General features: G+C 33.7%; 2 protein-coding genes across 2 annotated transcripts; both read right to left on the bottom strand.

Annotated features, from left to right (window-relative positions):
- Positions 1-5950: 5950 nt before the first annotated feature.
- LOC148253257 (uncharacterized) lies at positions 5951-7364 on the bottom strand. Its single transcript, XM_088222367.1, has 3 exons — positions 7138-7364; positions 6308-6882; positions 5951-6009 (listed from the first exon to the last, which is right to left on the bottom strand). The coding sequence occupies exons 1-3, from the start codon at positions 7362-7364 to the stop codon at positions 5951-5953; spliced, it is 861 nt and encodes a 286-aa protein (XP_088078493.1).
- Positions 7365-23378: 16014 nt separating this feature from the next.
- Positions 23379-27141, bottom strand: LOC110816163 (serine carboxypeptidase-like 13). Its single transcript, XM_022044222.2, has 14 exons — positions 26962-27141; positions 26730-26866; positions 26447-26520; positions 25790-25912; positions 25578-25680; positions 25416-25453; positions 25219-25320; positions 24991-25080; positions 24741-24902; positions 24541-24612; positions 24318-24445; positions 24100-24213; positions 23785-23839; positions 23379-23657 (listed from the first exon to the last, which is right to left on the bottom strand). The coding sequence occupies exons 1-14, from the start codon at positions 27087-27089 to the stop codon at positions 23574-23576; spliced, it is 1410 nt and encodes a 469-aa protein (XP_021899914.1). The 5' UTR covers positions 27090-27141; the 3' UTR covers positions 23379-23573.
- Positions 27142-27572: the final 431 nt, after the last annotated feature.

The raw sequence follows: 27572 nt of genomic DNA on the forward strand, positions 1-27572 counted from the left end.
TTAAAAATAAAATAAATTTTTTTATTCTTCATGTATAGAGTGAGATGGGGCAAGAAAAGATGTTGGATGTATATATTATTAAATCTATACTCATTTGAAGTCTATTTCTATTTTGTAACTTTTTATCTATATCAACATCATATTTTGTTGATTATAGATTTTCACTCACTCGTTTATCTGTTAGTAGGTAACTCGTTTTTATATGGAAAAAAAAAACTATAAGGTACAATTGATTTTATAACTACAAATTAATAATGTTAAAAAAATAGTCCATCATACATATAAATTAATATGAATTTCTATAGATAAAGAAAATAATAATTAAAGAGAGAGGTAGAGGTTCCTATCAATATAAATTCCCACATGGTTATGAAGGATTGGAATGTCAAGATTCAGCATGTCTATCGCGAGAAAAATTATTGTGCTGATCTTCTAGCCAACCAGGTTTTTTCCTAATTGCTCAATTCCTACTATTTGCATCGCCCTTCTACTAAGCTTCTGAGTATTTCATGAGATGACTTTACTGGGAGTTTCTTAGTGCAAAATGTATATTACTTAATCGAGGCCTTATATATTTGGGCGTTGGTCCATTTCCTCTTCTGTATACAAAAAAAAAAAAAAAAAAAAAAAGAGGTAGGGGTAATTAATATAATTAGTAGGGTGGGGGAAGGAATAGTTGGAGAGTACTAATGCTCACTTGGAGATATTACCTATTTTTCTAATTTTATTTTTCATAATAAATTATTACTCAAGAAAAATTCTCACATGAGATATACCTGAGTCAAGATGTTTGAAGTGTCAAATTTTTTTTATTTATTTAATCACTTATCTTCAAAAAATTATAATATATTTATAAATATATTCTAAATACATATATATGTTTATAAGTATTTTAGGTCTCAAGTCATAGTAATCAACATTTGAATGTATTTATAAGCATGTTAATTTGAAGTCATTAGTTAAGAATTAGTAATTAGAAAGACCAAAGTGCACCTGAAAAATATTTAAAAGAAAAAACAATATGAATCATCAAATCTTTGAACTTAATCAATTAAAATACAATATAATATTTCAACATTAAAATACTAAAAAGAAAAAGATAATCAAGTCACTAAATATGGAAAAAAAAAGATTGAATAATCTCAATAGCTTTAGTACTTAGATATTGTGTTTATAAAGGACGAGAATTAATCTATCTTTCAAACATTTTGTAACAATACAATTACAATATTTATTAGTTTCATTTTATTTTTAGAATAGTATAAGTAAGGTGATATCCGAATTTTTATACTTCACATTGTACCTATATAAATATAAGAGTATAATCAATTATTTATAAAATATGCTTATTATATGAAGTTATATTTTATTGTATTTGACCTAATTTCACAACTTCCACTATTTTTTTTGGACTAAAATTGCTTAGTTCTATTTAAAAGTAAAAATTCCTACTTCTCAAAATTTAATAACCATTTTACGATTTTTGTAGTTTTAGACTATATATAATTAAAATTAAATATAAAATTTTATAGATTAAATATGAACTCACCATGCAGTTTGACCATCCACCAACCATGGTCTCCAAGCACTTTCAAGAGATATATAAAGACATTTTGTTCATTGTAAAGTAGAGTAATGCTATACAATCAATTCGTGATTGCTGCTATAAAATATTTTTAAAATATAAACACTTTAAATAAATAACCAATCAAATAGTAGAAATATTAAAAAAAAAAAAAGCCTTTCAATAAGATATAAAAAAGAAAATGATGAGAATTAATAATTAAATTTACCCATAAATTAAAACTTGTAAGCCTTCCTTTATAAGATTACGATAGTAGTCAACAATTCTTTTAATATCATACTTATATACATCGTTTATATACGTAATATTTCACCTCGTTCATTCTTCAACTTTTTTCTCTATGCTCGCCATTACAAAAATTTATCAATACCCATCAGGATTAATCATAAAAGATTTTATAATGTATATATGTATACCCACACACACACATTTAATTAAAAAAATTCACATACTTCACGTACGTGAATAGCGTCATGTACTTTTTTATTATTTGCCCACATTGTCACGAGTTCATGAAGAAGAATCTGCAAATTGAAATCAATTTTTTAGAACAAAATATTATGTTTTTAATCAAAGTGATTATATGGGTATGTCTGTATGTATGTATGTATACATACATATATATGAAGAAGAACAGAGATACGATGTTAGCACAATAATCTGGATCAAGAATGGAATTTTGAAGAGGGAGAATATTGGTTGGGTTCTGTAGAATAAATCTTCGAGCTTCTTTAAAATTTGATTTTGATGTAAAAAACCGACAGTTTGGGAGCACTACGTTCTCTACACTTATTTCAGAAAGTAAATTATTTAATATTATGCAATTACCTCACAAATACTTAAACGTGTATATATATGTATATATATATATATATATGGACATACCTTATTGACTGCCTTGACATATTCAAAACATGCCCTGCTGGATGAATAATCCACATGAACATAATCTCCATTGCAGTTCTTTGTGGCCGACTGTCAAACCATCACAATATTTTTAGTTTACACTAAACATATCTTTGATTTAATTGAGAGAAATTAATGAAAATATATTAAACTATTAATAATCATATAAATAATATTATATCTCATACAGTTCGTCTGATACAAGTCCTGTAAATGGAGATCCACCCACAACTCCCTAATCTCATTTTAAATAGGAAAAGTTTAAGTATTAATCTGTTATATCTATCTATTGAAAAAATTATATTATTTAATTTAAATATAAACCATATTTATAAAAAAAATAAGACTCACTGTTTATCCATAAGAATCACCAAGAACATAGAATGAGTTTTTACTAAATTTTAGGTGTTCATTAAGCCACTGCATTAAATATTCAATTTTTAGATAATATCTACATTTCCTAATCTTTTTGTAGATAAATAAATAAAATATTGACATTGAATATATATATATATATATATTTGTGAGATTTCTAGCAGCTTAATTTGAGAAAAATAAAATAAATCGTTTATTACTTGCTTTGAATGATATATTTATATGTTTGTATGGGAGAGATCATGTAGAAATACATATAAAATGTCCGAGTGTTTGTATTACCTTCCTTGCAAATATATGAATTTCACATCCTGCTTTTGAGTTTGATACACTCAGCTTTCCTGAATTTCTAAGGAAGGAAAATCCACTCCCAACAGGATCATCCGTGTATATAATACTCGCCATCTATTAAATTCATCGTTTTACGTCTAATATCAAAATGTTGCATGTATATACATATATATATATATATAGTCACTGTTATTAATGATCCAGAAGTCTTTTCAAATCATAATGGAAGTTTATATCGTTATCTATCCCACATTAATTTTACGCAATCTAATTTTAATCCATATTTTTAGGAGTGAATATATATTTACATTTTTCCATGTATAAGGGTAGAGGGACAGCTTTGGCACTCCATCCACCATATAAGTAGTGAACTGCAAAGGACCTGCAAATGAAATTTTATTTAATAAGCTACGTATTTTTTTTTTGGATACAAAGAGAAAGTAACAAAAGAGTTAATAAAAACAATCTAACATGACCATTACATAATCTGAGTCTAGAAACACCAAGTATATCCTCACGGAAGATGCTCAGGAGCTCAGGAAGGGGTTGCAATAAGGAATGACCCCTCATGAGTCCATCATACGTTAGGTTCGCCAAGTAATCAGTGCTTCTGTTACCCTCCCAGTATGTATATTGTACCTCAACAATTAAATTTTTCATAAGCCAATTCCTGATTACAAGTGGGAGACTAGAGTTTGCATTTGTATCTACCGTTTTATTATTGATCATTTTATTTAAAAGTTGGACAACGTGGGCACTATCCATCTACAGGATAACACGGCGTGATTCGAGATTTCAAGCAAGCTCAAGGCCCTCCAAGGCGCCCTGAAGCTCTGCTTGAAGAATCGAACAAGACCTAATTTTTCATATCCGGCTGCCGAGCCAATGCCCCCCACAATCCCTACCCAAAGCCCCAGCACAAGCAATGTCACTATTCTCGTAGAGGGCTCCATCCGTGTTGATCTTAATCCAGTCTAGGGTTGGTGGATGCTAATTGATTAGCCTCGCGTTCTTTTGGTGAGGGCGGTTTTACAGCTTAGAGCTAAAGCTGGAGGCCTGAAAAGTATATTCTGTCATCCTGAAAATATCTTGTCTCAGCTCATCCACACTGAGCGATATGATCATTGAAAACCAGGGCATTCTGTTGCTTCCAAAATAACCAGCAAATGATGCCAAAGATCGTTCTCTAGTCCTGGAAGGAAGAGCATTAACTGTGCTGATTCTATAAATTGGTGCAGAGCCACTCGTCAAAAGTCATGCTAAAGAAGGTGCGGGCGGTGGTGCACGGAATAATCTTCTGCTAAGAGCCTGCGCTTGATGACACTTCCTCATAACATGGTTGACGTCCTCAATGCCAGGACCACACACCATGCAACACAGGTCATCCGCCATATGCTGTCGGACCCTCTCCGTACCAGTAAGAAGCCCTTTCCTAAGAAGTAGCCACAAGAAATGCCGAATACACTGTGTTTCCAGCCAACTCCACGCGAGGCTCCATCTTTTATCTGCAAAAAGAGAAGAAATGTCAGTAATTATATGATAAGCGGTTTTGACAAAAAACTTACCATCCGCAGATACACCCCAATAGGGCACATTAGAATTGAAGCCCTCATGCGGAACCCTTACTGTGGCTAGATGTAGAAAAATCCTAGTTGGGAGCTTATTTTGTAACCAATGCTAATTCTATTGACCATTTCGAGTGACCAAATCCCTAACCGTTTGAGTTTTGCTAAAGTCATCAAAGGGTTGGTAGGCAAGGAGTTTGAGTGGCCCGCAGCCACCCAACCAATTGTCGTCCCAAAATTGCACCATCACGTCATCCTTGATATGCCAAGCCAACCCTAAGTGAACATCCTCCCAGACACCACTTAACTTCCTCCATAGGTGGGAGTAAGGGCCAAATTATTCGGTCTCCATATAAGAGAGGTTCCACTTATATTTATACCACAGGACCTTGACCCAAAGAAGGTACGACTTAGTAATAATATTAAAACAAACTTTCATGAGGAAGGCTTTATTGAGGTTCCTAAGATTCATGATGTCATCGCTCCCATGCGTGATGGGTTGTCACATCTCATGCCAGTTAATGAGACTCGTCTTCCTCACACCGATGAAGTAGTCCCAAATAAAGTCATGCACTAACTGATCAATCTGATCAGATAAAGAGCTAAGGAGTGAGGCAGTTTGCATAACATAGGTTGGGATCGCCATGAGCATAGGCTTGACGAGGGTCAATTTATCAGCCATAGATAAGTTGATGACCTTCTACCCAGAAAGCCTCCTACATACATGTTTAAAATATACATGTAGGTATCTTTAGTAACCCTGCCATGCAAGAGAGGAACCCCCAGGAATGTACCCAAGTTATTGGAAACCTGGAACCCAAAAGTGGAACTAATACAGGAGGCCACCCTATCAGCAACATTGTGGGAGAAAAGATGCGTGTCTTGGACATGTTGATTTTATGGTCGGAACTCCGACAGAACTAATCAAACACCCTCTTAATTAGGTATACCTGATTATTGGAGGCCTCACTAAAAAGAATCAGATCATCTATAAAGAACAGGTGCGAGAGCTGGGGACTTCCCATGCTCAGAGTAATCGGCCCCCAATTGTCATGACGGACTAACTAATTAATGTATTGAGACAAACGCTCCATACACAGCACAAAGATATTCAGCGAGAGGGGGTCACCCTACCGGATGCCCCATGAGGGGGTAAACTTCATAATGGCTGCATCGTTCCAAATAAGCTGTATGGAGCCGGAACTGATGCAATGCATAATGATCGGAATCATAATACGGCAGATGCAAACATCATGAAGAGTTTCCTCAATGAACCCCCAACTGAGCCTGTCATAAGCCTTCTCCAGATCCACTTTAATCACCATCCAACCAATCTCGCCTTTCTTGCACTTCATCGAGTAAATAACCTCCTAGGCTATAATAATATTATCCGAGATACTCCAGCCTTCAACGAAGCTTACTTGCGTTTCACTAATTAGACTAAGCATAATTTTCTTGAGTTTGTTAGCGATGATCTTGGTGATAAGTTTATATTAGACATTGAGTAAACTTATGGGCCGAAACTCTTTTATAGACTTAAGACTGTCCACTTTACAAATCAGAGTAATTAAGGTTTTTTTCTGACCAGGCTCTAGCTCCCTGCCTTGAAAAATCCTAGTAGCCATGGCACAGACCGAGTCGTAAATAACATCCCAATAGTGTTGGAAGAAGGCAGCATACAAACCGTCCGGCCTAGACACCTTGAGAGGTTTCATGTCAAAAAGAGCCCCCCAGATCTCCTCCTTAGTGACAGGCTTACTCAGGTCGGTGATAGTGTCAAAGCTGAGAGCGAAGAACCTACCCCGAGCAACGAAAACATGCCTATTAGGAGCCTCCTCATAATACAGCTGTTGGAAGAACTCAATGGCCATGTGAATAAATTGACTATCATCTGAAATCCAATTCCCCATTTTGTCCAAGAGCTTAAGGATCCTACTGTGTTGCTGTCGAGCCATCGTGCGCACATGGTAGTAAGCAGTATTCTTATCCCCCAGAGAGATAAACTCACACCGTGACTTCTGCATCCAATAGATTTTCTCTTGTAAAAGAAGCACCTCGAGCTCATGACGAAGAGATGCCTCAAGCCTACTCAGATACTCAGAAGAGGATGATTCAAGAGCCTTCTGGGCATAGTTGATACGGGCCATTAGCAGCCTCTTCCTACATAAAATATTATCGAATACCATAGTGTTCCAGGTCTTAGTGTGGTTCGAGAAGTTTTCCACAGTGGCTTGGAATAAGGCGCCTCCTTCCCATCTTCTTTTAACAAAAGTGGGAAACCCGGGGTGTGTAAGCCAGGTGGTAAAGAAGCAGGAGAACGAGGAGCTCCGCATATGGGGCATCCTAGAACAGATGAGAAGAGGTCTGTGATCAGACTAGATCTTAGGAAGGTGTTGTACGAAAGAGTTCAGAAACCTGTCAAGCCATGAGGAGTTAACGAGGGCTCGATCAAGGCGTTGGAGGAGAGTTCTCCACCAAGTGAACTTAGGTCCCATGAAGTCGAGCTGAGAGAGGCTATTGTTGCCAATAAACTGGGAGAATAGTGAGGACCCACCACTACCACTAATGGCTTCGCCCTGTCTGTCAGATGCCTCAACAATCGTGTTGAAGTCCCCTGCGAGTAGCCAAGGTTCCTTGATCATACTACTAAGCTAAGATAGATGAGACTATAAGTGGCAATGCTTCTGTAAATGGGGACTCCCATACACAGCTGTAAAAAGGACACCTGGCTCGCTAATAAACTACCTATTTAATTATTTAAAATGTATAAATTAATTCATTAAAAATAATTTCCTACACATTGTTAATTAATGCATTTATAATAAAAAGGAACTTTAAAAAAAAAGGAGGAAATGGAAGGCGCCATATTGGTAGAAAAATCCATTGAAACCCGAGCAACCAGGACCTCCGGTCAAGTAAAGTATAACCGGATCTTCTTTCCGGTTACTTTGAGATTCAACAAATGTGTAGAAGATCTCTGAGCCCCCCACACTTATGTATCTGTCTTATCATACATAAAGGAATCAATACATGTATATATATAACAGATAAATTATATATATGTATAGTTACATACCCAGTTTCAAGAGTGAAAGGGAGTTGGCCGGAGTAGCCCGATAGATTCTTGACAATATGTCTTGAGAAGCCATGTTTGGATAGAAACAGAAGCAGCAGCAGCAATTGTGAGAATACCCACTTTACAAATCATGTCTCTGTTTTTCTCATATACTATACATGTATATATTTATACTGCTTCTGTTTTCTGCAATGTATATATATACATGTATTTCTCTTGAGAAGCCATGTTTGGATAGAAACAGAAGCAGCATCAGCAATTTTGAGAATATAATTAATTAGTTGTTAATAGTTGAATTTCATAAATTATAATCTCTATATATTATTTGGTTTGTTAGTAATTATAATTCATAAATTAAATCTATTATGTTTGTTGATTATAATTAATTCTACTAATTATAATTGTGCCAATAAATTAACATGTATTTAGAATTTTCTTATTAGTCTCTGTACCCTCATCCTCCTATCTCAAACATACATACATATATATATATGTATATAGCTATAAATGGAATGGTTATTAAAGCTATAATATATATATATATATATTATAGCTTTAATGATGATTATTAAATGATTGACATGAGCGTGCAAATCATAATATTTTTTTGGGCAGAATCTTCTGCTTCCTCATTAAGCACGATTCTTCATTTTAAGCACCTTATGACCCCCGACTGCAATATTATATAAATGTATGTATATATATATATGACTATACAGAGACGTGAAGAACGTGATGGAGAGGCTAAGAATCTACTTCACATATTAAATTCCATTTGTAAGAAAAAGTCTTCGTATCTGCTCTTTGTTATCACATAAGTGTTTACCCTTGCAATAATTACACCCAACAGTAATTTCCACATTTATTAACTAACTATTAAAAAAACGAACTATCTTTTAAACCCTTCGCGAATAGTTAATTCAATGATTAGAAGTTTTTTTTTTAAATACACTTTCTGTCTCTCTCTTCCTCTTCAAACTCTCTCTCAAATGTTGCAATCTTTGGCAATCCACAGTCAGTCATTCCGTAAATTAGTCCTCCTTATTTTTTCGCAAATCTCTCCTCTGAACTTTCAAGTGCAAAAACCTTAGTACGCCAGTCAAAGTACTGGTCATTTTAGATAAAAGTTTCATTAGCTCAAAGGTAAAACTTTAGTTTAAATGCCCGCAAATGGTTTCATTTCCAGTTAATTTTTCAAATATTTTTTCGTTCCAAAAGATAAGGAAGAGAATGTTATAGTTTGTCGATTAACATGATTCCACGGGATCAGCATCTTTATGTTATTCAAGGCTTAGTATATTAACAATATGTATATTGAATCTTGGTTGCAGGTAAAAGAAGTTTTAATAATGGGTAGCATAGCAAAAAATTGGAAAGATTTGAGCGGGGAGAATAACTGGAAAGGTTTGCTAAGCCCATTAAATCTTAATCTTCGCCGTTATTCTTTCCATTCCACTATGGTGAAAGAGCAGCAGCTGCTGAGTTTGCTTTCAATTATAGAAAAGCATCCAAAGGTTATGGACATAGCCCTTACCCACTGGAGAATTTCTTCACTAATCTCTGGCTCCTAAATGGCAATCCATACAAGTATCTTGTTACCAGCTTCTTTTATGCACTTGAAGAAACCAAAGAAGAAAAGAAGTCTGTTTGGATGGGATATGTGGCCGTGACTACTAATGAGGGCAAGAATGTGTTAGGAAGGAGAGATATTTTGATTTGTTGGAGAGGAACCATGACTCAGTCAGAGTGAAAAAAAGACTTAGAGAGTGATCTTGTTTTAGCCAAGAATCTAGTTGGGAAAGACAATAACCCTAAAATTCAATCTGGGTTTTACTCCATCTACACAGCAAGCAGCCAAGACACTCCTTTCAGTAAGACCAGTGCTAGAGATCAAATAATTAATTAATCATACTTCTGTTTTTCCTTCAATATCTGTATCACCATGTTTGACAAATGTTGCCTCTTTAGGCTTATATGTGAATTCTAGTTTAACTTCCATTTACTAGATTATTGTGACTTTGTTTTCTGGCTTTGACTCCTAGATTTCGGAAGAAGTTAAGAAACAGGTGGAAAAGTATAAAGATGAAGAAATTAGCATATCTATCAGTAGAATTAGTTTAGGAGGATCACTTGCTACTCTAACAGCAATTGACATTGTTGCTAATGGATATAATACTAAGCCAGTAGGGGGACTTGTATGATCACTGCTTTTGCATTTGCTAGTCCTTGTATTGGCGATGCAGGTCTAAAAAAGGTGATTTCCGGACTCGATAATCTTCATATCCTACGCATAACGGATATGTTGGATAATGTTCCATTGTATCCACGTCTAGAATGGGATACGTCAATCTTGGAGAAGAATTGAAGATCAACATGATCAAGTCACATTATCTGAAGTCAAATATTAGATTACACGTTTTGGATGTTTACCTCCATGGAATTGCAGGGTTGCAGGAGAATTGGGAATTTATGATGGTAGTGGATCATGATTATTTCACTGGTACACAGAACTTTGGATGGTCTGAAGGATGAATATGGAGTTCCTGCTATATGGAGGTTTAATGAAAGGAACAACAATATGGTTCAGATGGATGATGGATCATGAAAGATGAATGATTATGTCCCAAATCCTCCCTCTTTCCAACAACAATTCTAATTACATGATATTGTTAAAGACTATAATTAATTGTATAAATTAAGACAATCTCAAATTAATTAATTAGAACTAATGATAATAATTCCAAATTAAACTAATGCACAATCGAACAAAAATTAATAAGTAAATAATAACCCCAAAATTAAATAGACACGGGATTTTATGTGAAAAATCATTCAGCATGAAAGAAAAAATTACGGATTAAATTCTAAATTAAATACAAGATAATCCACTAATTATTAAATCCAAAACAAAAAGAATAACTTATTTTTGTGCAGAACTTAAAAGAAAAAAATTTAAATTAAATTAACATTCTCTTAAAAAGATGAAATAGCTATGTAGATGATGATGTATATATATATATATACTCTTACTTTTTCTCTTCTCTTCCTTCTCTGTTTTTTTTCTTCTCTCCCTCTTTCTTCCGCACCACCACTCTTTTTATGAATTTTTTCTTCTCTTATTTTTCTTGATCTTGCAACATACATTAATATATATACATGTATGAGTTGCAACCCTAATTCTTTTTTTTTTTTTTGTTCTTTTTAAATTACTAATATACTCTTTTTTTTCAATAGGTTTGTAATATCTACCTAAAAAAATGAGAAAAAAATAAATGTAAATAAAAAATAAAATTAGAATTAGAATTTAAATGAAAATATGAAAGAAAAAGATGGACAAAAATATAAATAAGGGGAAGTGGAAAGGGGCAAAGGAAATCAGAAAAATGAACGACTTAGATCAGACTGTTGGAGGAGATCGGATGGAGAAGATTTAAAAAAAAACGAACGGTTTAGATCGAGTCATGAAGATCCAACAATTATGACAAATGGGTATAAAAGCCAGAAAATTAGGATTTTTTTTTCATTTTGAAGGATAGTCAAAAAAGAGAGGGGGAAAAGAGAGAGGAGCCAATCATTGAGTTTGAAGCCGAAAAGAAGAAGAAGGGAAGGAAAACGACCGAGACACAGTGCAAAGGCAAAGACCAACGCAAGTAAAGGTAAGTTTCGTCTTTTTTTCGTTCTTCTCTTCTTATTTAGTTAGATTCTTTTACTTTGCTTACTAATCAACTTGTAGGTTTGAGAAATCACCATCCAAACTTCAAGCAAGCTAGGGAGCTGCAGGGTGGCCGAAAAGAGACCACCGAGAGCCAAACCGAGGCTGAATCGCGCCACGCCAGAAAGGTAAAGCGTTTTTATATTTTTGGTGGTTGTTGAGCAGCGGTGGAGCAAGGATGGTGTCAGGCTGGCCGCGTGAGCTTAGCCGGGTCACCACTCACGTGGGAAACGAGGAGGTTTCCTCAGGAATGGGAAAAACCCACCCACCATGGAAGCCGAAGGGTCTTCCGCAGGAATGGAGGCCCAAATCACTTTTTGGGATTCTGATTTGCCATTCGGGAAGCTAAAAAGTATTTCTCAAAAAACAAAAATCTGATTCACTCAGTAGGAAGCCGAAAGATTTTTAAGGTACGAATCCTGATAATTTCGGGTATTCCATTGGGTAATCATTAGAATCCGTAATTCGATTAAATTAATTTTTAGTATTTCGAAGTATTTTAATTAATTTATGTCATGTATACAGAAAAATTTAGACATTCGAGCGGATCCGAAAAGACGCATATGAAAGTAAGTATTTCTAAATTTCAACCGGGTTTGAATTTCAAAAAGTTGTATTCATTTCATAAAACTTATGAATTTTAAAATTTGAACAGACATTGACTCAATTTTTTATGAAAAATAGAATCGAAAATATGATCAGTAAACCTAAGCAATTAGAACCTTATGAGGAGATAAAACTAGAAAGCAAACCCAATAGACTGAGAGTTATTTGAACTGATAAAATACAAAATTAAAAATTAAGAAAATTCTCAATTAAGTAAAAATTTAAAAAGGAAAAAGAAATAAAATAAAAAGGTAAAGAAAGAAATGAAAAGAAATAAGTGAAGTTATGGAATGATCATTTAATTAAAATTAAGAAGAAAATAAGAATTCTGAAAATGAGAGGGTGTGAATGAATAGGGTAGGAACTCTGAAATACCTTTCGTTTAGTCCGAATCGAGGAGAGGAGTGTGTGTATGTGGCAAAAGTTCAGCGGGCATGGTGAACCTATACATGGATAGAGTCTAAAACCTGATCCAGACGTTGATAAATACTTGTGAGTGCGTGTCACCTAGTAAATGTACCTGCTGTGGCCATTGTAAAATTTGTGTGTGTGTGCTATCCATGCGATAGAGAGATCCATTTCACCTCTCCTCGATAATGACATAAATGGCACCGTGCGATGAAACCTTAGAAATGATATTTCGATGGTATATGTGATCTTTCGTGTGTTTGTGATTATGTTTCGAGATGATGATTGATATTCGAGTGTCTCTATATTCTTTTGAGAGTATGTAGACATACATTTGAGGATTGTATATGATATTTGAGAGAATTCAGAAATTTAATTAGAAACATGTGAAGTAGTTAAAATAATAAATAAATTTTGTATTGAAATATTACTATTGCATTTATCTCATACTGTGTGTTCTGCATGAAATCTTACCTGGGTTAAAATGACGTAAATACTTATTGAGTTGATGTAACTCATTAAATTTTATCCTAATATTTTTCAAATAAAAAAGAAAAGTCAAAACCGCTGCCAGTCGAGTAAAACCTATAAAAAAAAGTTCTTATTTTGTATATTTTGTGCATATTCGAGAAATTTTCTTTTTGTTTTGCTAAAATCTAAATTTTGACATCACGTTTTGTATATATAGTTACTATTTATATCATATGGGATGTTAAATTATATTATAAATTTTGAGCTATGCATATATATATCTTGTGAGCCCACTAAATGAAAATGACATGAGCAGTAATTGCGCCTCATATCGAGCATCAGAGCGTGACAAGGTTGAATCTTAACAATCTCCCACTCCAGTCCATGGGAGGTATCCACTCATCTATTGCTCAATTTTCACTCAATCCTCCTGTCTTGGTGCAGGATTAATGTTTGTCATAAATTTTGGTCACCACGTTAACCAGATCAGTCTGAATCTTCTTCAAAAAACTCATATTCTGCTTCATTGCATTTATCTACTAATTCTCCACTTCTTGAAAGCTCTCTGGCTTTCCCTCTTTGATAACTATAATATACTCAAAATTTGTATATCTGGTAGATAAATAATGTGTTCTACTTTACCTTTTAACTTGAGATTCTTTAACAATCTGAGCTGGAGGGGGTTGCCCCCTCAACTCAACATCATTATTTATATCTACTGATGCTGACACATAATCACTTTCATCTCCTTAATTACTAAAATTTCTAATTGTAGGAGGAATCAACGCAGGAAATGAATCTTTTCACTTGTAGTCTTCTCAGATATTTCAAAATCTAATAGGGTCTTGTGCTAATCAAAGATTACATCTCTCGATCTGATAACTTTCTTCTTCACTGGATCTCAAAACCTATACTCAAATTTTGTATCTCCATAATTCAGAAAAATACATTAAATTGTCCTGTCATCAAGCTTTTGTCTCTATTCTTTAGGTACATACATAAATGTCTTACAGCCAAAAACTTTCAAATGAGAATAACTGACATCCTTCTCATACCATACTCTCTGAGGAATATTAAGATCTAAAGGGGTTGATGAATATCGATTCATGAAGTAGCAAGCAGTATAGAGTGTTTCACCTCAAAATGGTTTTTGTAAATTAGTCATTTTTAGCAAGTATCTGACATTCTCTAGGATTGTTCTATTTGTTCTTTTAGCAATACTATTATGTTGAGCAGTACCTAAAACAGTCTTTTCATGTCTAATTTCGTATTGTAAATAATAATTATCAAATTTTTTTAAAGTATATTCGCCAACATTATCACTGCGAAAATACTTTAAAAGTGTTCATTTTTCTTTTTCTACCATAGCATGGAACTGTTTGAAATACTATAGAATCTGATCTTTTCTTTTTCAAAATAAACACTTAAACTTTTCGTGAAGCATCATTAAATGTAACAAAATATCTATTACTACCTAATAATTCTACATCAATGGGACCACATACATCATAATAGACTAATTCAAGTATATTCATTTTTCTTTCAAAAGAATTGCTAAAAGAAATTTTATGTTGTTTACTATATCAACAATCATCACAAGAATTTAAACTCGTATATTTAGCAAAGGAAAGAAGAGACTTCTTTATCAGAATCTGCAATCCTTTCTCACTCATATCAGTCAACCTCCTATGCCACAAATCTGGCAAAACATCTTCTTATGCTGCATTTAGAGTATCTCTAATTATCTTTATTTGAGTCTTGTACAGTGTGTAACACCGTCTACCCTTTGCAAATATAATTGAACCTTTAATAAGTTTTCATTTTCTACTACCAAATTAGTTGTCATAACCATCAAGATTCAGACAATGTATGAAAATTATATTTATGCGTAAATCAGGCACATGTCGCATATTTTTCAGAGTCAATGTACAATCAACATCTATCTGAACACAGATATCACCAATACCCATGATATCTACATAATTAGTATTATCCATCTTTACTCTGTCAAAGTTTTCTACTTTATACATAGTAAAGGCATCCATCATAAGTGTAACATGGTAGGACACTGTTGAATCAACAATCCACTTAATATCACGATCAATAACATGATAATAATCCTCAATAAAAGAAAGTATAACTAGTTCTTCATTATCAGTTAGAGTTTCTATGGTGATCTATCTTTTTCTAATTATTCTATTTCCTTTTTCAAATTCTGCAGTTTTCATTCATATGTCATTCCTTACCACAATGATAACAATTGAATTTTCCTTTATTGCATCATTTAGGATCTCTGCTTTCACTTCTACCCCTACTCCCTGCAACAAGCGCTTGTGAGGTATCAATGTCCACATCCTTCTTTCTAATCTCCTCATTATAGAGACTACTTTTTACCATGAATGAAGACAAAATACTGTCTGGAGTAAAGTTACCAAGAGATACCACTAAAGTTTTCTGACTATCTGGCAACGAACTCAAAAGTAATAATGTCTACATTTCATCATTTAGAGTTAATTTCATAATATTCAATTGTTATCATATCTTAGAACTCACTCAAGTCTTTTGTTGTTGACTGTCCATCTTGCATCTTCAGATTCACTAATTTTTTTATAATAAAAACTTTTTTTTTGAATATTTTTCCTCTCGTACATATTCTCCAATTTTTTTTCACAAATCATGTGCATTAACTTCTTTACTTATATAGTGATGGATATTGATATCCACCCATTGTTGAATAGTTCCAACAGCTTTCTTGTGCATTTTCTCTCAATCATCTTCTGATTTTTTAATTGACTTGACAGTTCCTAATTTAATAAGATCACACAAATCACTGCAACAAAGAAAATATTCCATTTTCGTCTTCTAAATTGAATAATTGAAAGTTGTCAGTTTAATCATAGTACCTGCATATTCATCAATCCTAATTCACACAATTAATTTCGAACCACAGATCATTACTGGCGGCTAGGGTTTGGGGTTTGGTATGGGTGAGATTATTTATAACCTTCCCCTTTTAATCTCAGCCGTCTATCACAATTTAATCTGGATCGTCCGATCGCGATTAAAATGAAAATAAATCTGGACCGTCCATCGCGATGCGATCTGGGCCGTCCGTGCGCGTGAGATCATGGTCGTCCGCATGCATTAGATTTGGATCGTTCGATCGCGTACAGGCGGATCACCCACGAGGCTCTGTCCCGCGTGGCCTCCTGCGTCAGCGTCCTTGCCACACGACGTGTCCTGGTTGGCCGGGGCTGCTGACTGGGCTGCTGACGTGGTATAACTTTTTTAAATTACGTTTTGACTTCTGGTTTTTTATTTTTCTTTCAAAAACATCCCGAAAATCCAAATTTTCACTCCTTTTTCACAAAATTATTTTCAATTAATTTTCAAAAATAATTTTACCCATTTTTATCATTATTATTATTTTTATTCCCATTAAATAAAAATAAATTAAATTATAACCCTTTTAATTAATTAATAATTAAAATAAAAATAATAGCAAAAAATCAAATACAATTCCAAAAAAAATGATAATAAAATAAAGGTATTTTTGGGGTGTTACTCGATACTGAATCTGCCTATGGCCAAATCGGAGCCAAACCATTGGCCAATTGGCCAGAAAACACCGCCGAAGTCCAGCGGCGCCGCCGCGGCTTCTCTCGATTTTTGCCTCCGATGAGGCCCTTCCCAGTTCCCGTTTGATGCAATTTTTACACCACTGTAATCACCGTCCTTTTCTATACAGGTTGACCAGAGCAAAACATCAAATCGCTACTTGCGCCGGAGAAGCTGCCGCCGGTAAGTCTCGGTTTTTTATGATTTTTTGGCCCACCGAGGGATCTAGGGTTGTTTTATCGCAGGAACCAATGCAAGTTTGGCCGAATTCGGCCGAAAACGGCCAACCCGAGGTGAATCGTCGCCGCGGGAAGCGGTGCCATCGCCAGAGCACGACGGAGCCACCGTGCCGGAATTCTGAAATTGGTCGAGTAGGCCCTGGGTCTGATTTTGAGTTTTTTTAGGGACACGTGTAGGTACTGGAGGTGTGTTTCAGTTCCCGGAGAAAAATTTAGGGAATTTAGGGACTGCCCGTAAGCGCAGTGTAAAGCCGATTTCAGATTTCGAAACAAGTAAGGATCTCTCACTCTATTTCCTATCACAGTATTAAAGCTCAATAAATGAATAAACGGTATTCCATGAATTGTGTATAATTAATTAAGATTGCTAATGGGCCGAATCTAATGTATTTTTTGGCCAGTTGTTGTTTGATCTATTTTACAGTTTTAAATGTATTATGGTATTTGATATGTTTATTCTAGGGTTTCGTATGCATGAATCACGGCTTCGTTCATTATGGTTTGAATTATTGTGAATCCGTTGTTGTCTTATTTGATGTTCATTACTGGTTTACGTATTTATGTTTGATTGGATAATTGAGATTAAGAAAAATGGAAAAAGGTGTGTGAATTGATCAATGGATAATGTCGACAGCCTAACTAGATATCCTGGGAGATGGTGAACGGACCGGGTCCGTAGAGAACCCTACCAGAAACGTGGTCTCTCATATCGGACGGGGTATGGAGACCTTATATATTTTGGTGCCCATACCGGACGGGGTATGGGGACGGCCCGTTTCACCCTCGTACCGGACGGGGTATAGGGACGGCTTTGGAATTAAGTTATTAATGTGAATGGTTCACGTGTAGCAGGGACCCCCTATGGATCCCCATGGATACTAGTAAGCTGATAAAAGAGGAAATTTGTTACCTGATGATTAAAATATAAAAGCATGATATGTATTATGTTACAGAGTGTGCATGATCTTATGATGTTTATGATGTTATTGTTTCTCATAAGTTATTTTCATGAATCTCACCGAGGTAAGTGGACAGTAAAGGTTTTTATTATTGATAAATGAGTTTGTTATAAATTATGCTCCATTGGTCGTTTTTGTTTTCTACCAACATTTACTCCTGTGGCGATGAGATAGTATGATATCTTTACTGGGCTAGTGTAGCTCATTCCTTACTTAACCATTTCAAATCAGGAGGACTTGGTTCCCGAGCCAGTCCCGCAGGAAGACGGCGAGTAGATGACTAAGGATTTCATAAATTTATTTATAGCATTCATTACTAGTATTTACTTTAGTTGATTTATTCTTTCATACATTTAATATGTTTCGTTTATTGTGTAAGGGATATTAATCAAAAATTTTATTTCGCTTCCATATTTAGAACTTTTTAATACATACATTTCATTTTTATTTTCGGGGCCATTACAGTTGGTATTAGAGCCTAGTTGACATCAGTTAAACAGTTTTACAATACAAAAATATCAAGAGTACGGATTAGCAATGGAGAGTACATCTCAGTTAAAGGAAAAAGGACGATTGCAATAGCCAGCTGTTTATGTATAAAGCTTATTACTTATGTGCTTTATGTTCCTGACATCGATCAAAATTAGCTAGGCGTAGGTCTTGCTGATCGAGAAAGGCTTCAAAGTCATTTTTGAAGACAGAATGTGCTTGATTAAAGATGCAGAGGGCCGAAATATTTTTAAAGTAAAGATGAAAGGGAAAAGCTTTGCTCTAAATCTATTGGAGGAAGAGCAGATTGCTTATCAAATAAAAGAAAACATCACAGAAGTCTGGCATAAAAGGCTCGGGCATTATCATCATCAAGGGTTGCTGCAAATGAAATCTAAGATGATGGGAAATGATCTTCCAGAATTCGAGGATCACATTCCAAACTGCAAAGCATGTCAGTATGGGAAGCAAAACAGAAAACCATTTCCCAAGTCCACCTGGAGAGCCACTTTTAAATTACAATTGATCCATACAGATGTCTTCAGACCTCAAAGAACTCCATCATTAGCAGGTAATCGATATTACATTACTTTCATTGATGACTTTACAAGAATGTGTTGGATTTTCTTCTTGAAATTCAAGTCAGACGTGGCTAGAGTGTTTTGGAAGTTTAAGAAGATGGTGGAAAACCAAAGTGGCAACAAAATTCAGGTTTTAAGGTCAGACAATGGCAAGGAGTACATCTCGGAGGCATTCAACTTATTTTGTGAGAAAGCTGGCATTGAACATCAATTAATTGCTCCTTATACTCCACAACAAAACGGAGTTAGTGAAAGGAGAAACAGATACATTCTGGAGATGACAAGATGTATGCTACATGAAAAGAATCTTCCCAAGCAGTTCTGGGTAGAAGCAGCTCGTACAGCTTTGTTTCTTCAAAATAGGCTTCCCACAAGAGCAGTGAAGGATTAAACACCCTTCAAGGCATGGTATGGTTATAAATCATCTTTGAATTTCCTTAAAATATTTGGATGTTTGGGTTTCACGCATGTTCCTCAGCTAAAAAGAGATAAATTGGATAAAAGAGCACTTCCCGGTGTCTTCATCGGCTACAGCACAACTACAAAAGTCTACAAAATTTTTCAACCTCAAACAGGAAAAATCATTAGAAGCAGAGATGTGCACTTTATGGAAGATGAAGAGTGGAATTGGGATGATGCAGAGAAGAAGTATCCAACCTTAAATGAATCAATGCTCAAGCTCCCTATTTCAGATACAACAGAACAAAGCATAGCAGATTGGCACTCTAACATGGTAGATGAAGTTCCGGTGAGTGGTACAAGGCTACTTTCTGATATATATCAGAGTTGCAATATTGCTGTATGTGAACCTGCAGATTATGAGGATGCAATAAACAATCAAATTTGGGTTGCTGCAATGAAGGAGGAGTTATCAATGACAGAGAAGAATAAAACGTGAATTCTTGTTGAAAGGCCTCAAGAAAGGAAGGTGATTGGAGTTAAATGGGTGTATAGAACCAAACTTAATGCTGATGGTTCTATCAACAAATACAAAGCAAGACTTGTGGTGAAAGGTTATGCTCAAATTTGTGGCGTGGATTATTCAGATACCTTTGCTCCAGTCGCTCGCTTGGATACCATTAGATTGATATTGGTTGTCGTTGCTCAAAAGAATTGGAGAGTATATCAACTTGATGTCAAATCAGCCTTCTTAAACGGTTTCTTACAAGAGGAAATCTATGTTGAGCAACCGGAAGGTTTTGTGAAGAAAGGAGAAGAAGATAAGGTATATCTTCTCAAGAAGGCTCTTTATGGTTTGAAACAAGCTCCAAGAGCTTGGTATAACAGAATTGATGAACATTTAAAAAGCTTGGGATTTGGTAAAAGCTTATCAGATTCAACACTGTATGTCAAACATAATGAAGCTGATATTCTTATTATCTCATTATACGTGGATGATCTACTTGTAACTGGGAGCAACACAAGTCTGGTGGAGAAGTTTAAGCAAGAGACGATGGAAGCTTTTGAGATGACAGATCTCGATGTGATGACTTTCTTTCTTGGAATGGAAATAAAGCAAGATGAACATGAAGTCTTCATCTGTCAGAAGAAATATGCCAAGCAGATTCTAAAAAAATTCAAGCTAGAAGAGTGCAAAGTAATGAGTACTCCTATGAACCAAAAGGAAAAGCTCTGTAAAGAAGATGGAACTGACAAAATTGATCAGGTATATTTCAGAAGCTTAATTGGTTGCTTGATGTATCTCACAGCAACTCGACCTGACATTTTGAATGCTTTAAGCATTTTGTCTCGATTTATGCATTGTGCAAGTGAATTACATCTCAAGGCTGCTAAGAGAGTGATTCGATATGTCAAAGGCACATATGATTTTGGCATTAAATTCACAAGGAGTAAGAAGTTCAATCTGGTTGGTTTCTCAGACAGTGACTGGGGAGGTTCCATCGATGATATGAGAAGTACTTCAGGCTATTGCTTAACACTTGGTTCAGGAGTTTTCTCTTGAAGCTCTAAAAAACAGGAAACTGTAGCTCAGTCTACGGCTGAAGCAGAATTTATTGTTGCAATAGCTGCTGTGAATCAAGCTATGTGGCTGAGAAAGATTTTAATTGACCTTGATTTAAAGCAGAAAGAAATCACTAAGATTTTTGTTGACAACCAAGCAGCCATTGCAATCTCAAACAATCCAGTGTTTCATGGGAAAACTAAGCATTTCAACATCAAGCTCTATTTTTTGAGGGAGGTGCAGCAAAATGGAGAGGTGACACTAATTTACTGCAAGTCTGAAGATCAACTAGCAGACTTGTTCACAAAGCCTCTTCCCATCAGCAAGTTCGAGCTTCTAAGGAAAAGAATTGGTGTTTACAATTCCAAAAAAGTGTTTTTAAACTGCACATGATTTTTTTCTCTCCTTGTTGGACTCAGTCAATAAAGCAGACCTAGTCTTTAGGTTGTTGAGAATATGGTTCCTGGTTTGTAGCCTTATCCTAGGACCACGTTTTTATCCTCTATGTTTTGCTATTTATATGTACTGTTGCTGATCAAAATTAATAGCTTTTAATTAGCAGAAAAGTTTACGTTCTGCATCTTTTTCTTCTTCTGTTTCTATCAACTTCCAAAAAACAACATTTACCACAACTTCCATAAGGAGGATACTTTCCTTTTTCTGATGAATCTTCTAAACTCTGTGGTTGTTTCCCTTTATTTGTCGAGGATTGACCTTCATCTTTTGAAGTCAAGTTCCTAAACTTGTAATTCTACCTTACTTGAAAAACATTTTCGGTGATCTCATTATTTCTGATTGAAAACTTCTGCTCCTAAACCTGTAACTTGTTGAATAGTTTAGCAATAGTAAACTTCTCAAGATCGCATGTTTATTCGATCACAGACAGCTTTGATTCAAACTTTTCAGAGAGACTGATCATCATTTTTTCAACCACTCTCTGATCTTTGAATTCTTCTCCAAGCAACCTTATTTGATTAACAAGATTTATAACTCTCGTAGAATACTCTCTAATACTCTATCTCCCCTGCATTCTCAACAACCCAAATTCTCTTTTCAGAGTCAACAATTGTACTCTTCTCACTTTAGCACTCCCAGCATATTCTTCCATCAAATAATCTCAAGCTTTCTTGGTAGTCTTGAAAGCCATCAACCTTGGGAATATGTCATCAGACACTGCAGAATGAAGAATTGAAAGAGCTTTAAAATTCCTCATGAACCCTTTTGCATCTTGCCTAATCTGTGGTAAGGTGGATTTTCGGGTAGTGGAACTCTTACATACTCCTCATCCACAACACTCCACAGATCATAAGCAAGAAGATAAGCTTCCATTCTCACTCCCCGATAATCATAATTCTCCCTTGTAAATATTGGTGGAGCTGGCAAGTTGATATTTGAAGCCATTTGAATTACTCATAACTCAAGGCCCTTAAAGAATACTGCTCTGATACCACTGTTGGAGGCAAAAGCTTGTTGTTTTTATGTTTGTAATTTCAAAACAGAGAGAGAATAATACAGGAATTTAAATCTGAATGTGTGGGTCTGCAGTGAGAAAAAATAGAGCAAAAAAATGCAGAAGAGAATACAACAGAGTGAGAGACAGCTTCTGAAAATGTGAACTCAATATTTTATAGTTCATCAGCCTTACATATATATATAGCATTTTTAAGGCAAGATATTTTGCTATAGTAAATAAAAGCTGTCAACAAAAAATCAAGTAAAACACATTATTTTGTTAACCAAAACAAGCAAGAGTTACTGATTTTCTTGCTTCAAAACATGTTTGCTCGTTTCTTTCAAATACCACTTACTAACTAAAGCAGAATAAAGAAAAAATAATCATAATTTTCTTATTTTAACAATCATTGTTCAAAAAAAACTCAACTGCTAATATATATATCTTATATATGCGCCATATATATATATATATATATATATATTTGTAAGATATATATTACGAAATTCCCATAAAAGCTGATATCTTTATTTACAAAAGTTTTGGTGTAGATATGTATATATATAGTTAGTTTGTTAATTTTTCTTCTAGCAAAATCATTTACTCTCTCGACCATCCAAAATGCTCCTGTAACGTAGCACAGACTTGAATTAACGTATGGAGATGTCATTATATTAATCTTTTATTTGTATATAAACTATATATAACAATATGTATGCATATAATCTTTAATTATGTAAATAATGTATCTTTTTATTACTTTACTAGTTTTTAATCAAACATAAGGCTAATATTTTTTTAATGAACATCATGTTAGCATTGGAGGGTAGTAATGTTCACATAGCAACATAACTTTTTCTTTTCTAATATGGAATATACTTGAGTCTAAACATATTTAAATTGTCTGAAAATCTATATCTATGTAACCATTTAGTTTTCAAAAATTAAAGTACATTTACAAAATATATTTTCAATATATAAACATGTTATATAAAAATCTTAGGTGTGGCATACATATTAACTAGTGTTTGAATGTATCTATAAGCATATTAGTTTGAAGTCATTAATTAAGAATTAGTAATTAGAAAAATCAAAGTGCATTTAAGAAAATGAAGAAGAAAAAAACACCCTCAATGGTCAAATCTTTAGACCTTACAAATGGAGATACAAGACAATATTTGAACATTGGAAAAAAAATAAAAAGATGAAGTGAGTTACTCAATATGGCAAAAACATTGAATAATTCCCAAAGATTTTGGTTCATAGATATTATGTTTTATAACGGGCGAGAATGAATCCATCTTTCAAACATTTCGTAACAATCTTTTCGATTTGTCTCCGTGGGAGAATGACCTCCTCCCTACACACACAATAATCATAACATTTATTAATCTTATTTTATCTTTATTAGATAATGTATAAAATACTAAAATTTGGATAAATATAAAATAAAAGATTAATAAAAACAAAATGAAAGTTTTTCTTACTTTTAGGGTAGCATAAGTAAGGCGATATTCCGAATTTTTGTACTTCAATGTGTATCTGTATAAATATAAGAATATAATCAACTATTTATATAATATGACTATTATAGGATATTATAATGTAAACTTCTGTTGTACATGAGCTAACTTTAGTACTTTCACAAATTAAAAATTTTTATTTCTCAAGATTTAACGACCATATTGTGATTTTCTAACTTTAGAGTATGCATATATATATATATATATAAAATATGAAAATTAAGTATAAAGAGGTAGAATTAAGAAATTGTTATTAACAAAAAAAAAAAAAAAACTTACCCAGCAGTTTGACCATCCACGGACCATGGTCTCCAAGCACTCTCAAGAGTTAGATCAAGACTTCTTATCCATTGTAGAGTAGAGTAATAAGATACGAGTGTTTCATGATCACCACTATAAATTAATATATATATAAAAAAAAACTTAAGTAAATAACGAATCACATAATTAAAATATTAAAAAATATATATATAATGGGAATTAGTAGTTAAGTTTACCCATAAATTAAAACTCGTAATCCTTCCTTGGTAAGATTGCGATGGTAATCAACAACACTTTCAATATCATACTTATATACATCTGTTATATACGTAATGTTGCACCTCATCCATTCTTTAACTTTTCCCTACGATCATCATTACAAAAAATTTTCAATACCCATCAGAATTTATTTTAATATCTATATGTATACATACTTAATTAAAAAAGAAAAACACATACTTTACGAACGTGAAGAGCGTCTTGTACTTTTTCATTGTTCGCCCACATTTGAGCCAGTTCATGAAGAAGAATCTGCAAGTTTAAACCAACTTTTTAAGAACAAAGTTATGTTTTTAATCAAAAGGATTATGTGAGCGTAGGTGTACGTGTACGTGTACGTGTACGTATACGTATATGTATATGAAGAAGAAAGAAGATACCGTGTCGGCACAAAAATCTGGATCAAGAATGGAGTTGTGAGGAGGGAGAATATTGGTGGGTTTCTGTTGGAGAAATCTTCGAGCTTCTTTAAGATTTGATTTTGATGTTAAAAACCAACAGTTCGGGAGCACTACGTTCTCTACATTTATGTCAGCAATGGACTGCAAGTTCCCCATAATTTAAATTATTTAATATTATGAAATTACCTCACAAATACTTAAACGTGTATATCTATATATATGGACATACCTCATTGACTGCCTTAACATCTTCAAAACATGGCCTGTTGGATGAATAATCCACATGAACATAATCTCCGTTGCAGTTCTTTGTGGCCGACTGTCAAAACCATCACAGTATTTTCAGTTTAAATTTAAAACTACATCTTGATTTAACTAAGAAGAGAGATTGATAATTTAATTAATGATTTAAAATTAATTAATTAATTAATTGTAATTATATATAATGATATTATACCTCGTACACTTCGTCAGATATAAGTCCTAATCGATGACTCATTTCCACTTTATCATTAGCATGAAGAAACTCATCTGTAAATGGAGATCCACCCACCACTCCCTAAATCTCATTTCAAACAAATTAATCTTCATCAACTTATGCTTAATAAAAAAAAAAAAATTAACAGCTGAAATTCAAGTGGTTTGAGTCCTTACAGCTAAGTTTATCTGCGGCAATAATCCTGCTCTATTACCTGCAAAAAAATTAATATATATATATATATATTTAATACTTCATCCTAATTTTAGTATTTATGTATTTTAATTCTAATATAATTTTAAAAAAAAAAAATTAAATTGGGTATGTATTAAACTCACCATTGACGATATGGGATGCAGTCAATGGAGCGTACATGCCAGCGTAAGAATCGCCAAGAATATAGAAAGAATTTTTACTAAATTCTGGATGTTCGCTGAACCACTGCATTAGTATAAATATATATTCAGATTTTAGATGATATAGATATTTTAATATATGTGTGTATGGAAAGAGCATATAGATTTAAAATACATATGTATACGTTGGGTACCTTCCTTGCAAACATATGAATTTCATATCCTGCTTTAGAGTCTGATACAGTCAGCTTTCCTGAATTTCTTACGTAGGAAAATCCAGCCCCAACAGGTGCATCAATATATATAATGCTTGCCATCTGTATATTCATCGATTTATGTCCAATATTAAATTGTTGTATCTACACACGCACACACACACACAAAAAGCTTCACATGCAACAATTTAAACTAATTAATTTTTACCAGTTTCCCAGTGGCTACAACCACCAGCTTTTAATTGTTGCCAGCATTTGTCATAAATTGATTAATTAATTTCTCCCAATCTTTGTTACTATCAACAGACACATGCCTACCATTAATGACTTTGTCTGTTGATTTATACTTCCTTTTAAGAAATGAATTCAAGCTTGTATATTTTAATGTAACAACCATTATATATATATATATATATATTGTACGAAACATAATACAATCTTCTAACACAAAAATATACAAGAATTTAATTTCAATCCATAAACATAAACATACAAATTCAATTATGATCCATAAACATAAAATATTACCAAAATGCACAAATTAACTTCAACCCACAAACATAAACACTACCAAAATGCAAAATTCAAAAGTTAATTTCAACCAATATTTTTAGGAGTAAATATTTATTTATATACCTTAGTCCATGCATAAGGGTAGAGGGACAGCCCCGGCACTCCATCGGCTATGTAAGTAGTGAACTGAAGAGGACCTGCAAATGAAATTCGATTATTTTTTTAAAAATAAATTAATTAATTGACAAAAGGAAATAATTAGATAGCCGACTCTCACCCAACAAATTAAATATTATATAAAAGCAAGAGTTGTTGAGACATTCATTATTCATGCGACCAAAATTACCAATACATCCTTCCATGAATATTTCATTTCCAGATAAATATATAATAAATCAGACGGTACCTGATTGGTAGAAAAATGAATGGAAGCCGGAGCAACCAGGACCTCCCGTCAAGTAAAGTATAACCGGATCTTCTCTCGGATTTCCTTGAGATTCAACAAACGTGTAGAAAATCTCTGAATCCCCCACGCTTATGTATCTGTGTTTACCGTACATAAATGAATCAATATATACACGCATATACCGCAGAGAAATTTACATACATCTACATATCCATGTATGGGAGAGACACACCCAGCTTCAAGAGTGAAGGGGAGTTGGCCGGAGTAGCCCGGTAGATTCTTGACAATATGTCTTGAGAAGCCATGCTTGGAAAGAAACAGAAGAAGCAACAGCAACTGTGAGAATACCCACTTTATCATCGTGTCTCTGTCTTTTTTTTTTTTTTTTTCTTTCCCTCATATACCATACATGTACATACATATAAATATATATATATAGAGTTATGAATGGGATGGTTATTATATAATATTTTTTTGGGTCCTTTTTGCCCTTTCCCATGTGTGTTTTTCGGCTATAAACAATTTTTTGGCCCAAATAATTAATTCATGCTTTATTATTTTTTATACAAGTGTATTTAGATCATCTTTATTAATTATAAACAAAAATAAAATTTTAATTTTTTGGAAACCACCCTCTTCTTTTCTCCATGTATAATAATTAATTCATTCATAAAAAACGACACTAAAATTTTGGAGACACGTGCCCGATCAATAATACAATTTAAAAAAATAAAAAAAAAAACAATATCAACAAAATAATTAAAATAAACTGTTACTAATTTATATTAATATTTTATTATAAATTTGTTAGAATAGTATATTTAAGATTTGATTTGACCCAAT

Source organism: Carica papaya, chromosome 6, assembly GCF_054855325.1.
Source record: "Carica papaya isolate Zhongbai chromosome 6, ASM5485532v1, whole genome shotgun sequence".
Classification (NCBI taxonomy): Eukaryota; Viridiplantae; Streptophyta; class Magnoliopsida; order Brassicales; family Caricaceae; genus Carica; species Carica papaya.

Excerpts from the sequence above, each read along its gene's own strand:
- LOC148253257 (XM_088222367.1), bottom strand. The coding sequence starts at position 7,364 with ATGATCAAGGAACCTTGGCTACTCGCAGGGGACTTCAACACGATTGTT. Across the intron at positions 6,883-7,137 it reads AACTCCTCATGGCTTGACAG|GAAGAGGCTGCTAATGGCCC; the intron begins GTTTCTGAACTC and ends TATTTTATGTAG. Across the intron at positions 6,010-6,307 it reads AGGCAGGGAGCTAGAGCCTG|GCTCAGTTGGGGGTTCATTG; the intron begins GTCAGAAAAAAA and ends GGCTTATGACAG.
- LOC110816163 (XM_022044222.2), bottom strand. The coding sequence starts at position 27,089 with ATGATAAAGTGGGTATTCTCACAGTTGCTGTTGCTTCTTCTGTTTCTT. Across the intron at positions 25,081-25,218 it reads TATCTGACGAAGTGTACGAG|TCGGCCACAAAGAACTGCAA; the intron begins GTATAATATCAT and ends TGGTTTTGACAG. Across the intron at positions 24,613-24,740 it reads CAGATTTTTGTGCCGACACG|ATTCTTCTTCATGAACTGGC; the intron begins GTATCTTCTTTC and ends TTAAACTTGCAG.